This window comes from Scyliorhinus torazame, chromosome 4 (genome assembly GCF_047496885.1).
Source record: "Scyliorhinus torazame isolate Kashiwa2021f chromosome 4, sScyTor2.1, whole genome shotgun sequence".
NCBI classification, from domain to species: domain Eukaryota; kingdom Metazoa; phylum Chordata; class Chondrichthyes; order Carcharhiniformes; family Scyliorhinidae; genus Scyliorhinus; species Scyliorhinus torazame.
This window is the reverse complement of record NC_092710.1, coordinates 259841555-259857008: the sequence shown is the minus strand read 5'-3', so window position 1 is coordinate 259857008 and position 15454 is coordinate 259841555. Positions and strand designations below refer to the sequence as shown.

The 15454-nt window shown below is 46.5% G+C and overlaps 1 protein-coding gene across 3 annotated transcripts in view; it reads left to right on the top strand.

Moving 5' to 3' along the window:
• The window catches only part of LOC140410900 (uncharacterized), a 160664-nt gene that overhangs the window by 114630 nt on the left and 30580 nt on the right, over positions 1-15454 (top strand). For 2 of the 3 annotated variants that reach the window (XR_011940762.1, XM_072499679.1), the window contains exon 9: positions 11032-11165. Coding sequence is in view for 2 of the 3 variants with exons in the window: in XM_072499679.1 (XP_072355780.1) it covers positions 11032-11165 (134 nt within the window). In the remaining variant the exon portion in view is untranslated. The remainder of the gene's footprint in view (positions 1-11031; positions 11166-15454) is intronic. The other variant, XM_072499680.1, reaches the window with a different exon arrangement.

Below are 15454 nucleotides of genomic sequence, written 5' to 3'. Positions count from 1 at the left end.
CAGCCGGGTCGGAGAATCCCCGGGGGAGGGGCGAATCCTGCCCCGCCACCCCGACGCCAGCTGCCCTATTCTCCGGCGCCATTTTTCAGGGGCCGGCGGAATTCCTGCCACGCCGGTCGCGGGCCATTGACAGCGGCTCCTCCGGCGATTCTCCGGACCCCGATGGGCCGAGTGGCCGTCAGGTTTTGCCCAGTCCACCGGCGGGAATTACTCACCTCATACATGGCGGGACCGGTCAGGTAAATGTGCAGAGGCGGTCCTGGAGGGTGTGCCGGGGGGGGATCTGAGCCCGGGGGGGGGCCCCCATTGTGGCCTGGCCCACAATCGGGGTCTACCAATCTGCGGGCAGGCTGGTTCCGTGGGGGCCTTCTTTCCTCCGCGCCGGGCCCCTGCAGGGCTCCGCCATATTGCCCGGGGGCCGGCACGGAGAAGGGAACCCCCGCACAAGCGCGGAAATATGCCGGCCGGTCCGGGTATACGCGAGATCACACCGGCCGTGCCGCGCATGCGCGAACTCATGCCGGCCCTTCGGCGCCAGCTGGAGCTGTGGGGACCACTCTGGCGTCAACCTAGCCCCCGAGAATCTGGATAATTCCTCACTTTCGGTGGCTGTTGATGCTGGAGTGGTTGGCGGCGGTTTACACGCCGGCGTGGGGACATAGCCCCATTATTGCAGAATCCCTCCCCTAGTTTCCAACTAATTTTATGGACACAAACCATGCTGCTGTTTGACACAGAACTAGCGAGCTGATGCACGATCAATGACCACTAAAGCGAGGTTGTAGTCCAACTGAAGGCTTTAATAAGCTAGATGTTTCCCCTAGCAGCTCAGGTACAGAAAGAAGGCTGCTGGGGCGGCACGGGCTCTTATACCCCACCTTGCAGAGCGGAGCTACCATACAGCTTGACTAATAGGAAACATACAATATCTACCAATGGTGTTCCAGCATTACCAGGTACCGTAATACCTCTACACAGACTACCACATGAGCTAACATTTGTAAGGTGTGAAGTTAGACCTCCACCTGCTCTCTCTCCCTCTCCCCAGATATTTCTCTGTCCCTTAGCATTGAGCCGTCCAAAATTCTGATGGAATTTCTTTCACAAAACAAAATCTATGGAATCTTAGTTGAGACATGTGAGGAATTAATATTTGGGCATCAATGTTAGAAGACAAAACTACCAGAATTGTAATGATAAAAATGCCTATAGTCTCACTTTTTTAGAAGACTATAGTTTAAATTTCCAAAGCAGTACTTTGTATGTTCTTTACAGAACAGTGTCAAGTAAAGTCGTTATGGTCCCAGATGACCATAAGCTGCTTTCCTCTTTGAGGGGGAGCACTGACTGGTGGTGATTTAAACTGAAGATTACCACACCTCAGGTGAGGGGCAAGGTTGAAAAGGCGGGGCCTTCATGAATAACCTCAGTCGGTACAAGAATTGAACCCACGCTGAAGTCACAAACCAGTCGTCCAGCCAACTGAGCTACACCAGGATAACTAAAGTCTGTAAAATTGCTTTTTACATTGCAATTAGTGGGGTTCCTGGGCTGGCTGCTCCTGATACACAGATTTGCTGTGTGTGATGACAACTCCAGAGCGAACTTGTTATATTAATAAAGGCTGGCAACAAGGAAGGTCCAGTGAATAATAAGTCTTTTTAGCAGCCAGCTATACTAAATCTGGCAATTATTCTTGAGTTATATTTTTAAAAAAATATATAAAAACAAAGTAACTTTCCCCATCACTCAATATTGCAGCAAGTTTCATTTATTCCAACTTGCGCACAGGTTCAAATTAGTATTTGGACGGGATAGGATGGGGTACACTGAGCAGCAAAACATTATATTCACTAGTATATGAAATGTAGTACTGGGATTGTAAATGATAAGAATAAGACAGCTACTGAATTTTCAGCAAAATACCTGCTGGTACATAGAAACATACTTAGAAAATAGAAGCAGGATGAGGCCATTCGGCCCCTCGAGCCTGCTCCGCCATTCATTATGATCATGGCTGGTCATCAAGTTCAATACCCTGATACTGCCTACACCCCCATATCTCTTGATCCCTTTAGCCCAAGAGCTATATCTAATTCCTTCTTGAAATTACTCAATGTTTTCACCTCAACTACTTTCTGTGGAAGTGAATTCCACAGATTCACCGCGCTCTGGGTGAAGAAATTTCCCCTCACCTCAGTCCTAAAAGGTAACCCTTACCCTCAAACTATAACCCCTAGCCTGGACGCCCCCACCATCTGGAACATTCTTTCTGAATCTACCCTGTCTAATCCTGTTAGAATTTTCTAAGTTTCGATGAGATCCCCTCTCACTCTTCTAAACTCCAATGAATATAATCCTAACCGACTTAGTCTCGCCTCATATGACAGTCCCGCCATCCCAGGAATCAGCCTGGTAAACCTTCCGGGGGTGGGGGGGGTGGGGGGGGGGGGGCGGGAAAGAGGGATCTCCCGGCATCTACCGATGCGCAGCGCTACGCTGCCTTTCGGGCATACCATGGCCGGTAGGTCTCACCCATAGTCTCCCAAATGGATAATTTTGCCCCCTATCACAGTGTTTTTCTTACTTAATGACTTAATAAAATCATGATTTAACTTTTCATGTTCATGTGGAAACACAATACAGATGGCATGCAGAGTTTCAGATAGTGTGCCTTTCAGCGTAATATTAAAACCTACTTGAGAAGATTTACTACAAGGTTTTAGTCCTATGCAAAATGCAATGTGATCACAGGATACTCCCTCCAGTCTTCCAAGAACAGCCAGTTAAAAAACTTTTGAGCAGCAATCCAACGCCACTGCAGCCTATTGATAATTACTGAAACGCGAAACCCAACTTTCAAGTTAAACAGGATCTAATAACTGAGCTACAGTTTACAATAGGCGAGGCAGGTGTAGGTTAATTTGGTTGAATAACTCTTACTGTATTGTAGCAGGCTGCATCATTGTGTTGACATTTGCAGTGTTTGCTGTAGTAATTAAATTCACAACAATGGCGCACTCTTCTTACACTTGGCTTCACAGACTAAACAAAAACCTGTGTCAATGCAACATAAACACAACATTTTACGGTATTATTGGCAAGTTGCTGCACTGATGCCAACACTTTCAACAGTGAACTCAATAGGGGAAACTAAATAACATCTTATATTTATGTAATGCTTTTACCAAATTAAACATCCATTAGTATATCATGGAAGCAGTAGAAGCAAGGTATGACAGCGAGCATCACAAGGAGATATTATATCAGATGACCAAAACCATGTAGGTAAATCCGCCAATCCGAGCCACCGTGGGATTCATTGCAGGTGGGACGGACAATTTAATGGACTATTAAAAGTGCAGTTGAACTCGGAAGGGGATTACCGCTGGAGGGCTTAAGGATAAGTGGGAGGAGGATCTGGGGTGAAGCTGGAAGAGGTGGTGTGCTGTGAAGTTTTGCAAAGGGTGAATGCCACGGCTTTGTGTGCGAGATTGGGGTTAATTCAATGAAAGATGGTGCATCGGGCACATTTAACGATGAGCCGGCTGTTTTGGGGGAGTGGAGGATAAGTGTGAATGTTGTGGCAGGGGCCCGGACTATCATGTTCATATGTTCTGGTCTTGCTCTGAGCTGGGGAGGTTTTGGGATTCGTTCTTCAACACCATGTTGGCAATCTTCTTAGAATTTACAGTGCAGAAGGAGGCCATTCGGCCCATCGAGTCTGCACAGGCTCTTGGAAAGAGCGCCCTACCCAAGCCCACTCCTCCACACTTCCCATAACTCAGTAACTCTACCCAACACTAAGTGCAATTTTGGACACTCAGGGCAATTTAACATGGTCAATCCATCTAACCTGCACATCTTTGGATTGTGGGAGGAAACCAGAGCACCCGGAGGAAACCCAAGCAGACACTGGGCAAATTCCGATCAAACAGTGACCCAAGCCAAGGAATCAAACCTGGGACCCTGGAGTTGTGAAGCACTAGCCACTATGCTACCGTGCTGCCCGTAATCCATCTTGCAAATGGATTTGGAGCCCAATCTCCGAGGGGCCACATTTGGGGTGTTGGACCGGCTGGAGCTGCAGACGGGGGCAGGCATGGATATTTTAGCCTTCGCCTCGCTGATTGCTTGCAGGTGGGTCCTTTGGGGTGGAGGTCAGTTTCTTCACCCTGCGCCTCAGTATGGCTGGGGGACTTAATGGAAGTCCTATACCTTGAAAAAGTTAAGTTCACCTTGAGAGGGGCAATCGAGGGGTTCTATAAAAGATTGTGCCCATTCATTGGCATTTTAAGGAGTTGGCCACCATCAGCTGCTAGGGGCGGGGGGGGGGGGGGGGGTTGTAGGGTTTTGGAGGGAGTTGGATGGTGGGGGATGTTGTGGGTGTTTCTTTTTGTACTTGTTCTGTTTGCGGTGGTGTTATTTTTTGTGCTATGTATAAAATGTTAAAATCTCAACAAAAAAACAGTATTCACCATTCCCTGGTCTACCTATCGAAACAAGAAATATTAAAACATCTCTGGCACAGAAGCAGGTCATCGTGTCCATGCCAATGAAAAAGTGCTGTCCAATCTAACCACACTTGCCGGCTCTTAGTCCATAACCGTGTATTTTAAAATTACAATGAGGGTTTCTGCCTCTGCCACTATCCACCAGTGAGTTCCAGGACCCCACCACCCACTGGGTAAAAACTATTTCCTTCAGCTCCCCTCTAATTCTTCCACCGAATACTGCAAGTCTGTAGCCCTCTTTATTAGGTCCTTCATACCCACTCTAATTAATTTTATACACTCCAATTAATTCTCCCCTCAGCTTTCCCTGTTCCAAAGAAAGTAACCTCAGCCTATCAAATAATTCCACCCGGTTAAAATTCTCCATTCCCGGCAAGATTCTTGTAAACCACCTGGGCGGGATTCTCTGTTGGCCGATGCCGGAATTGGGAAACCCGATTGGGCGGAGAATCTGTTTTGACGTCGAAATCGTACAGGCGCCGGTGCACGCCAAATCGCAATTCTCCGGTGCCTCGGCAGTGGCATCAATGTGTTCCACTCCGCACATACAGTAAACGCTGTTGGCATAACATTAACTGGTCCTCCATGATTGTCCACCTCCACTGGGGGGAATTCCCGATGGCGAGGTTCACTTGTGCTTTTAAAAATCGAGAAACAGGCGCCGTGGCTGATGAGGGGGAGAGAGGAGGTAGGACATGAAGAGGCGCGAACATGCGCTGCCGGTCCGGACACTGGTTGGGCTGGCCGGGGTGGGGAGGGCCCTGCCAGGGCAGGGGGTGGAGGGGTGGCACTAGACTGGGGCATACCGCTGGCAAAGGCAGTGCCAGCCGATGGTGCCAGGGGTGCTGAGAGGAGGGAGGGAACATATGGGCAGAGTCCGGGGCCACCATGTAACCAAATGGACCTGGTTGGGCACGGCAGTATAAACCATGCTAACATGTCTGCCTTACACCTCCTGTAGGCAATAGATATTGGAATACAACCATCAATGGTGGCCTTCCTCCTAGTCGCTGCAGCCCTGGGGGATTCACTGCGGCTGCTCGAGGAGAAGGAGGAATCTGCAGCGGCGGAGTGTGTCCCAGAGGAACAGGAGGCAGCTGCTGAGGATGGAGAGTCGGCCGCCCATTCAGCAGACAAGGAGGTGAAAAGGAGGTGGCGGATGAGACCTCGCATGTACCAGCAGCGCCTGTCATTCAAGTACCTGCCAGACCAGGCATGTCGTCAAAGACTCTGGCTGAGAGGAGGTGACAGTGCGACATACCTGCCAGGTCCCCGATCATGGCGTACCTGGCACTGCGCGGGAGTGGGGGAGGACTCTCGCTTCTGGTGGTCGTCAAGGTGATAATGGCCCTGAACGTCTACGCAACGGGTCCTTCCAGGCGCTGAGTGGAAACCTGTCTGGAATCTCACAAGGCTCGGTGCACAGGTGCATTGTGCCGTCACGGATGCCCAATATGTCCAGTCGGCACAGTACATCCATGTCAATGTGGACTGAGCCCACCAGGATGCCCAGGCAGCGGGGTTCGCCGCCATCACCAAAATGCATGTCGCCCTACAAGCACCTGCAGTTCCACTCGATGAACGTGCAGCTGGTGTGTGACCATCAGATGCGCATCATGGCGTCTGCGCCCGATATCCGGGCAGTGTGCACGATGCCTACATCCTGGCACACTCAACGATTCCGGCCCCTTCAAGACGCAACCCCAGCTGGAGATTGGCTCCTGGGTGACAGGAGTTATCCGCTGCGGTCATGGCTAATGAGGCCTATCCAGAGGCCACAGACCGACACGGAGACCCGCTACAACGGCGCCCATGCCGCAAAATGATCTAGTGGTGTTTCAGCATCCTGAAGATGCGGTTCAGCTGCCTGGATCACTCTGGAGGGGCCCTTCAGTATGGCGCTGGGAGAGTCGCCTGCATTGTGGTGGCCTGCTGCATCCTCCACAACATCGAGCAGCAGAGGGGTGACATGCTGGAGGAGGAGGATGAACGCCGGGCCTTGTCTGATGAGGACGATGCGGGAGACGGCGAGGATGGGCAGGACATGGGGCCCGGCCAGGGCCGACGCATATGGGATTCACTGATCACCTCCAGATTCCCCCTGCCTATAACCCACTGAATGATACATACCTGCCACACTCCAGGGTGTGGGCCCTGGGTTGGCAGTAACACCGGGTATGGTCCATGGGATGGAGGATAATGAAAATCTGCTCTACGTTGAGCTCTGGTGCTCGCCTTGTTTGATAATGTCTGATTGTGGCCTTACAAGTATTTTATACAGTTCTAGCATAACCTCCTTGCTCTTCTCTGTGTCCATGGAAAGCATTCCATTTGTCTTCTAAATGACCTTCTCTACGTGTTCTGCTACCTTCAAGAATCTATGGATATGCATTCCAATGTTCCTCTGCTATTCTCAGCTTCTTAGACTCCTAATATTTAATCGTAGCAAAGGAGATGGAAGCAGAGTTTTTAATACCTTTAAGGCAGAGGCAGATAGAGCTGAGATTTTCCACGCAACCCACCATGCAGAGGTGGCCTGCCATTGAACCGCAATGGGATCTTCTGGTCTCGCCGTTGTAAACAGGGTTTCCCATTGAATGTACCTGCATCAGGGATCCGCCATCAGTGGAACTGGAATATTTCACTGGCATGAACGGCCAGAAAATTCCAGTCTGCATCTTAATGAGCAAGGGGCTGAAAGCTTATTGTGGGTATGCAGGAATGGGGAGTAAAGGTTAAAATCATATCAGCTATCATCTTCTTGAATGTCAGATCATGCTTGGGGGCTGTGTGGCCTACCCCTAGTTCATATGTTCGTATATTACCTCGCTTGTTTTCTCTCCCCAGATGCATTGCCCCACACTTCTTGGACTGAAGCCCGTTTGCCATGGTATATTTCTGGTTTGGTCTGGTTAGCTTTATTAAGAACAAGATTGTCATCAGTTTGTGGGCAATTTAACACAGTCTGTAAAACATCCTGTGTATCCCATTCACGTTTTAACTCCCGAGGTTCATTCTCGTTCATGCCTGAAGTTTCCAAATATCCAAGCCTATTACAAAAAACTCAGCATCCATACAGCTGAATTCTTCTCCTTTTGCATAAATTCAGGATTACTTTTACTATTAAGTTCAATACCATGATTTACTGCAGAAGAAGGTCGTCCTTCCTTATTTGAAGAACCTTTTAAGGTCACATCGATGAAATGAAATGAAAATCGCTTATTGTCACAAGTAGGCTTCAAATGAAGTTACTGTGAAAAGCCCCTAGTCGCCATATTCCAGCGCCTGTTCAGGGAGACTGGTACGGGAATTGAACCGTGCTGTTGGCCTGCCTTGGTCTGCTTTCAAAGCCAGCGATTTAGCCCTGTGCTAAACAGATCAGTCGCAAATCCTGTTCCTCTATTTTTCAGTCGGTTCAGGAATTCTTTGAAGAGTCACTCAGTAGTATAAACCTTTAATATTTCTGAAAAGAGAGGCATGATGCCAAAGTTTTTCATCCTGAATTCAGCAGGACAACTGAGAAGGGACAGGGGGTCACATGATGTGTGTGCGGGAGCAGCTGCATTTACTTGAGCTCTGGCTCTGCTCATCTTTTAATCCTTTATTTTATCCTGATGCATATTTCATTTTTTATCATTTTGGGGGATATATGTCTTGCACTTTATGTCTTGCACTATGTCCCTGGATGATCCGGATTGGAGTTTCGCAATGAGGAGCCAAGATAAATCATAGAGAATCCTCATTTGACCGTGGCGGTTGAGTTGGCCCTGGTAGGGTCCAGTTTGTAGTGGCATTGTTGCTGGTAAGCGGGCGTTCGCCTTGTCGGTACTGTGTGCATACGGATGATGGTCGCCATTGAGAATGCTGTTCTGGATGAAGATTTCGGCTCCGTAGAGTAGGTCTTTAGAGCTCATTTTGAGGATTTGTAAGGCGCCCTTGGGAGATGGTGTTCTTGATTCCGGCCCCTGGCGAGAGTTGGGGGGCGGTTTCGCGATTGGCAACCTTGGTTTGGAAGCAGGGTGCATCAGGTTTGACTGAATACTGGGTACCCGGTCGTCGAAGCCTGGGGTCAGCTGGGTCCCCTGACCACATGCCCTATATTATCTTATTCTCAATGCTTGTCATGAGGGGTTGGAGGTGGCCAATCCAATCGACTCATACCCCCCAACCGGGACCTAGGCTGTGGATCGCTTGAGGGTTGGGGCGGCAACATGGTGGAAGCGAAGATGCTTTGTTCGTTGGTCGCCTTGAGAGATCCTGAGGAGTGCATGTTAATCCTGTAATGACTTTGGCTTTTTCAAGCAACATAGATGGTGTTATTACCCTGCTATTCTTCAGTAATCCTGAATGTTACTCCCTTGTGATGATGTTGTTGGTTATTTATTGTTGTCATTTTTCCTGCAAGAGTATGTGTGACATGAGCATGAGGGCGAGCGTCGCCTGCTATCCTGTTCTACCAAAAACCTATTGACAGTATAAAAGTGATCCCCTACAGTGCAGACTTTGTTTGCACTGAGTGCTGAATTTGGTGCATTTTGAGTGCGATAGTGAGAGTTTGGTGACCGAGGGAGTATAAGGCTTCATTTTTATCTAAAGTTTAGTCTTTCTTTTATTTAGTTAATTAACTTAAAAGTTGCTGCTTGGTTTAGAAGAAGGTGAATTTTCAATAAGCTTTAAACCGGCTTCTACTTGTAGGCACTTGCAGCTGGAGCTTGTTAATTAGTTAATTGGATTAGGCCAGTTTTTCAGAGGCTAGATTCACAGTATAAAAGTGATCCCCTACAGTGCAGTCTTTGTTTGCACTGAGTGCTGAATTTGGTGCTTTTTGAGTGCGATAGTGAGAGTTTGGTGACTGAGGGAGTGCTGAATTTGGTGCATTTGAGTGCGATAGTGAGAGTTTGGTGACTGAGGGAGTTAGGTGAGGAGGGAGTAAGGTGCTCCTTTCATTTTGTTTCCGACATTTCCGCAAAGAGTGCGAAGAGAGCCAGGAGTTTATTGTGAAATATGATCTGTGCAGTTTTACTCCTTTTTTTGTTATTATATGCTGTAATTTTTGTAGTTATGGGAAGCGAGTGCTTTTTTAATACCCCTTATTTTGTTTGTAATGAAGATGAGTGGAGCCAAGGCGCCCAGTCAGCGGGTGTCTTGATGATTATACTTCTCTTCAGGTGATGGACTCTCCCAGCTGGGGCCGGTGTAATTCATTTTTTGTAGGTGTACATGGGAGGTGCATTGCCCTGGGTATGGATGGTGATGTGCAGGATCAGCTGGGGTGTAGGTTTTGGGGTGTGCTGAAGGTGCTGGGGGTATTGCGTGTAATAGTTCCTGAAAATACGATTTGTGGACAAAGTCGATTGCAAGGAAAGAAGGTTATAAAGTTGTTAATGTCATAGTGAGGCATTTTATTCCAAAGTATATATTTTTCCCGTGAAACGATTAACGAGAGTTTTCCAAATCATTCCAGGCTCGGAAGGCTGAATGGCCTACTCCTGCTTCTATTTTCTATGTATGTTTCTATGTATAATTAAGAATAAAGTCAGGATTTAAGGTTTTAAGATCCCTCCAACCATTCCTCTCCATGTGTTCCGTCACTGAAGCTATGACTTGTACTGGTATATATTCCGTTGTTGGTTACAATTCAGTAGGTCTAAAGAAACCTTTGTAATCAAACATAGATTAACTGTACATCTTTATTGACTCAGAATTATTTACAAATATACAGTAAAGAGCTTGGAGCTATCTCCATGCTTGCTGGTACAGATAGCTTTGTCCAACACTCAACTGACCCTGGATACGGGTCATAGAATTTACAGTGCAAAAGGAGGCCATTCGGCCCATCGAGTCTGGAAAGAGCAAGCCCGACTTAAGCCCACACCTCCACCTATCCCCGTAACCCCATCTAACCTTTTTGGACACTAAAGGCAATTTAGCATGGACAATCCACCTAACCTGCACATCTTTGGACTGTGGGAAGAAACCCACACAGACACAGGGAGAACGTGCAGACTCTGCACAGACAGTGACCCAAGCCGGGAATCGAACCTGGGACGCTGGAGCTGTGAAGCAACAGTACTAACCACTGTGCTCCCTTACATCACTGAGTGTGGGTGTTACTGTACTCAGTCCCACAATAAGCCTATATATCTAAACATATTCCACAGACACCAATAATTCTTCTGTATCCCGTCCAAGTGGCCGGGTTCTTCATGTATGAGGTGGCACAATGTTAGATCCACTTGACTGTATTACAGTCATGCCCAATTATGCTTTAACACACCAGCCACATATGCATTTCGTAGCATGATCTCTGGATAGTGCCCTCATCCAAACAGATTTGTCCAGTTGCATTTACTCTTACTGCTACTTGGTCGAAATCAGCGATCACAGCCCAGATTGAGAATCAAACCTACAAACTTATTGAATTGTATAGCTTAGTTATGAATTGCCCTCAGCAGCTGTGTCATCAGAGGAGAAATGTCAGGAGATTGCATTTCAGTACTTTTTTTCCTCGTTACAGAAGACACTCAAGCAGACATTGTGGCCATAAACATCTTGCCTCAGTTGCATGAATTACTGAAGTCCTCCAGTAAAAGTGTGAATGAAGCAGCTCTTACCCTTCTCAGCACGTTTTCAGAGAATCATTCCAACACGGTAGGAGATGCTTTGTATTGGAGATTTTGAAACATCCCAGTAATATGATTTGTGATTGATGGTTTTAGCATTTCAATGTAAACAAGATAAAAATATTTGGGCTACCCTTACATGTTTCTAGAAGCATATGATTTGTGCTGCTATCACCCAAGTAAGTAATACTTATTGGGTCTGTCTGCAATTTAACATCAGGTAATCTAAAAGGAATAAAACATAACATCTGTTTAGAGACCAGTTGGCACTGTAGTAGGTTAGAAATTGTTCATTCATCTCTGCCAAAGCTTAAGAGCAGCCTTCACTGCAAGGGTCCAATTGGAATTAAGTCTGCAGTCGTCTCACCCAAGTTATCTATAGACATAACCCAAGATCATCCACATTGAAGGGTTACCTGGTAACCTTACAAGGAAAATCTCTTTAAGAATATGAACAGTGAAATGGATGTTTCACTGACTTTTCTAGTCTCGGGGTTCAGGCATATAAACAAGGCTGGGGAAGAAGCTTATTCTACATCTAACTATCTTATACACGATTTTGAATGCATAACGCAGATCCTAGGTGGACAAATGTTCTGCACCATCTGGACAGATACCTGTTACCTTGATATGCATGAAAAAAATTTATTCCAGCTATCCTCATCTATATTTAAATCTATAATTGAAGACTGAGCGACTGAATACAGAGAAATTTAAATTGATTTGAAAGAGCCAACATGGCTTTGTAAATGGTAAGCCATGTCTAATGAGCCGCATTGAACTTTCTGGGGAAATACCAAATGTAGTGGACAGGGGAATTGCTATGGATGCAGTATACAAAGATTCCAGAAGGCACTCGCTAAAGTTCCATTTAAGAGATTACTAGCTGAAATTAAAGCTCATGGAATTGAAGACAAATTATTGACGTGGTCAGGAGGTTCATTCAGAGATAGAAGACAGTAGAGATAATGGATATGTACTCCTCTGGAAGGAAATGACTACTGCTGTATAGGCGACATGGTAGCACAGTTGTTAGTACTGGGTCCCAGGTTCGATTTCCAGCCTGGGTCACTGTCTGTGTGGAGTCTGCACGTTCTCCCCGTGACTGCGTGGGTTTCCTCCGGGCGCTCCGGTTTCCTCCCAGCAGTCCCGAAAGACGTGCTTGTCAGGTGAATTGGACATTCTGAATTCTCCCTCCGTGTACCCAAACAGGCACCATAGTGTGGCGACTGGGGGATTTTCACTGTAACTTCATTGCAGTGTTAATGTAAGCCTACTTGTGACACTAATAAAGATTATTAGATTATTATGAGGATCTGTGCTGGGGCCTCAATTATTCCTTGTACATTTTTGTGACCGAGATAACAAAATAGAGATCCAAGTTCGCCAATGATAAGATTGATGGCATAGTAAGTAGCGTTAGAAGAGCTGAGAAATACAAAAAGGCAGAGATAGGTTGATTGAGATAGGCAAAACTGAGCTAGATTGATTTCAACACCAGTAAGTATGAGTTAACCCGATTAAAACCAAAAAAGGATAGATCTAAATATTATTTAAATTATGAAAAGGTAGGAATAGTGAAACACTAAAATTTTTGTGGTTCATGTGAATCGATCACAAACTGTGGTAGTAAGTCACAAAAAATAATCAAAAAGGCTAAAGTTAGTCTTTCTAACAAGAGGGTTAGAATATAAAGGGGAGGAGGTTTTACGACAGTGCCTCATTAAACTACATCTGCAATCCAGAACTTAGCATTGCACCTTCAAAATTATGCTTTTGGCTGACAGACAATCCGACCCCTCATCTCTGGAATCAATCTAGTGAACCTCCTTTGAACTGCCTCTAATTCAACTACATCCCACCCCTCAAATACGCAGATCAGAACTGCACACAGTATTCCAGCAGCGGTCTCAGCAATGCCTTGTACAGTTGCAGCAACACTTCCCTACTTGTATACTCTAGGGGCTTTAGCTCTAGGGGCTGGTTTAGCACAGTGGCCTAAGACAGCTGGCTTGAAATGAAGAACAAGACCAGCAGAATTCCCGTTCCAGCCTCTCCGAACAGGCCATGGCATGTGGCGACTAGGGGCTTTTCACAGTAACTTCATTGAAGCCTACTTGTGACAATAAGTGATTATTAACAAAGAACAAAGAAAATTACAGCACAGGAACAGGCCCTTCGGCCCTCCCAGCCTGCGCCAATCCAGATCCTTTATCGAAACCTGTCTTCTATTTTCCAAGGATCTACTTCCCTCTGTTCCCCGCCCGTTCATATATCTGTCTAGATGCATCTTTAATGATGCTATCGTGCCCGCCTCTACCACCTCCGCTGGCAAAGCGTTCCAGGCACCCACCACCCTCTGCGTAAAAAACTGTCCACGCACATCTCCCTTAAACTTTCCCCCTCTCGCCTTGAAATCGTGACCCCTTGTAATTGACACCCCCACTCTTGGAAAAAGCTTGTTGCTATCCACCCTGGCCATACCTCTCATAATTTTGTAGACCTCAATCAGGTCCCCCATCAACCTCCATCTTTCCAATGAAAACAATCCTAATCTACTCAACCTTTCTTCATAGCTAGCACCCTCCATACCAGGCAACATCCTGGTGAACCACCTCTGCACCCTCTCTAAAGCATCCACATCCTTCTGGTAATGTGGCGACCAGAACTGCACGCAGTATTCCAAATGTGGCCTAACCAAAGTTCTATACAACTGTAACATGACCTGCCAACTCTTGTACTCAATATCCCGTCCGATGAAGGCAAGCATGCTGTATGCCTTCTTGACCACTCTATCGACCTGCGTTGCCACCTTCAGGGTACAATGGACCTGAACTCCCACATCTCTCTGTACATCAATTTTCCCCAGGACTCTTCCATTGACCGTATAGTACACTCTTGAATTAGACGTCCAAAATGCATCACCTCGCATTTGCCTGGATTGAACTCCATCTGCATTTCTCTGCCCAACCCTCCAATCTATCTATATTTTGCTGTATTCTCTGACAGTCCTCCTCGCTATCTGCAACTCCACCAATCTTAGTATCATCTGCAAACTTGCTAATCAGACCACCTATACCTTCGTCCAGATCATTTATGTATATCACAAACAACAGTGGTCCGAGCACGGATCCCTGTGGAACACCACTAGTCACCTTTCTCCAGTTTGAGACACTCCCTTCCACCACTACTGTCTGTCTCCTGTTGCCCAGCCGGTTCTTTATCCATCTAGCTAGTACACCCTGAACCCCATAAGACTTCACTTTTTCCATCAACCTGCCATGGGAAACTTTATCAAACGCCTTACTGAAGTCCATGTATATGACATCGACTGCCCTTCCCTCATCAATCAACTTTGTCACTTCCTCAAAAAATTCTATTAGGTTTGTAAGACATGACCTTCCCTGCACAAAACCATGCTGCCTATCACTGATAAGTCTATTTTCTTCCAAATGTGAATAGATCCTATGCCTCAGTATCTTCTCCAACAGTTTGCTTACCACTGACGTCAAGCTCACAGGTCTATAATTCCCTGGATTATCCCTGCTACCCTTCTTAAACAAAGGGACAACATTAGCAATTCTCCAGTCCTCCGGGACCTCACCCGTGCTCAAGGATGCTGCAAAGATATCTGTTAAGGCCCCAGCTATTTCGTCCCCTGCTTCCCTCCGTAACCTGGAATAGATCCCATCCGGACCTGGGGACTTGTCCACCTTAATGCCTTTTAGAATACCCAAAACTTCCCCCTTCCTTATGCCGACTTGACCTAGAGTATTTAAACATCCATCCCTAGCCTCAACATCCGTCATGTCCCTCTCCTTGGTGAATACCGATGCAAAGTACTCATTAAGAATCTCACCCATTTCCTCTGACTCCACGCATAAATTCCCTCTTTTGTCTTTCAGTGGGCCAATCCTTTCTCTAGTTACCCTCTTGCTCCTTATATACGAACCAAAGGCTTTGGGATTTTCCTTAACCCTGTTAGCCAAAGATATTTCATGACTCCTTTTAGCCCTCTTTATTGCGCGTTTGAGATTTGTCCTACTTTCCCGATATTCCTCCAAAGCTTCATCAGTTTTAGTCGCCTAGATCTTATGTATGCTTCCTTTTTCATCTTAGCTAGTCTCACAATTCCACCCGTCATCCATGGTTCCCTAATCTTGCCATTTCTATCCCTCATTTTCACAGGGACATGTCTGTCCTGCACTCTAATCAACCTTTCCTTAAAAGACTCCCACATTTCAAATGTGGATTTACCCTTAAACAGCTGCTCCCAATCCACATTCCCTAGTTCCTGCCGAATTTTGTTATACTTGG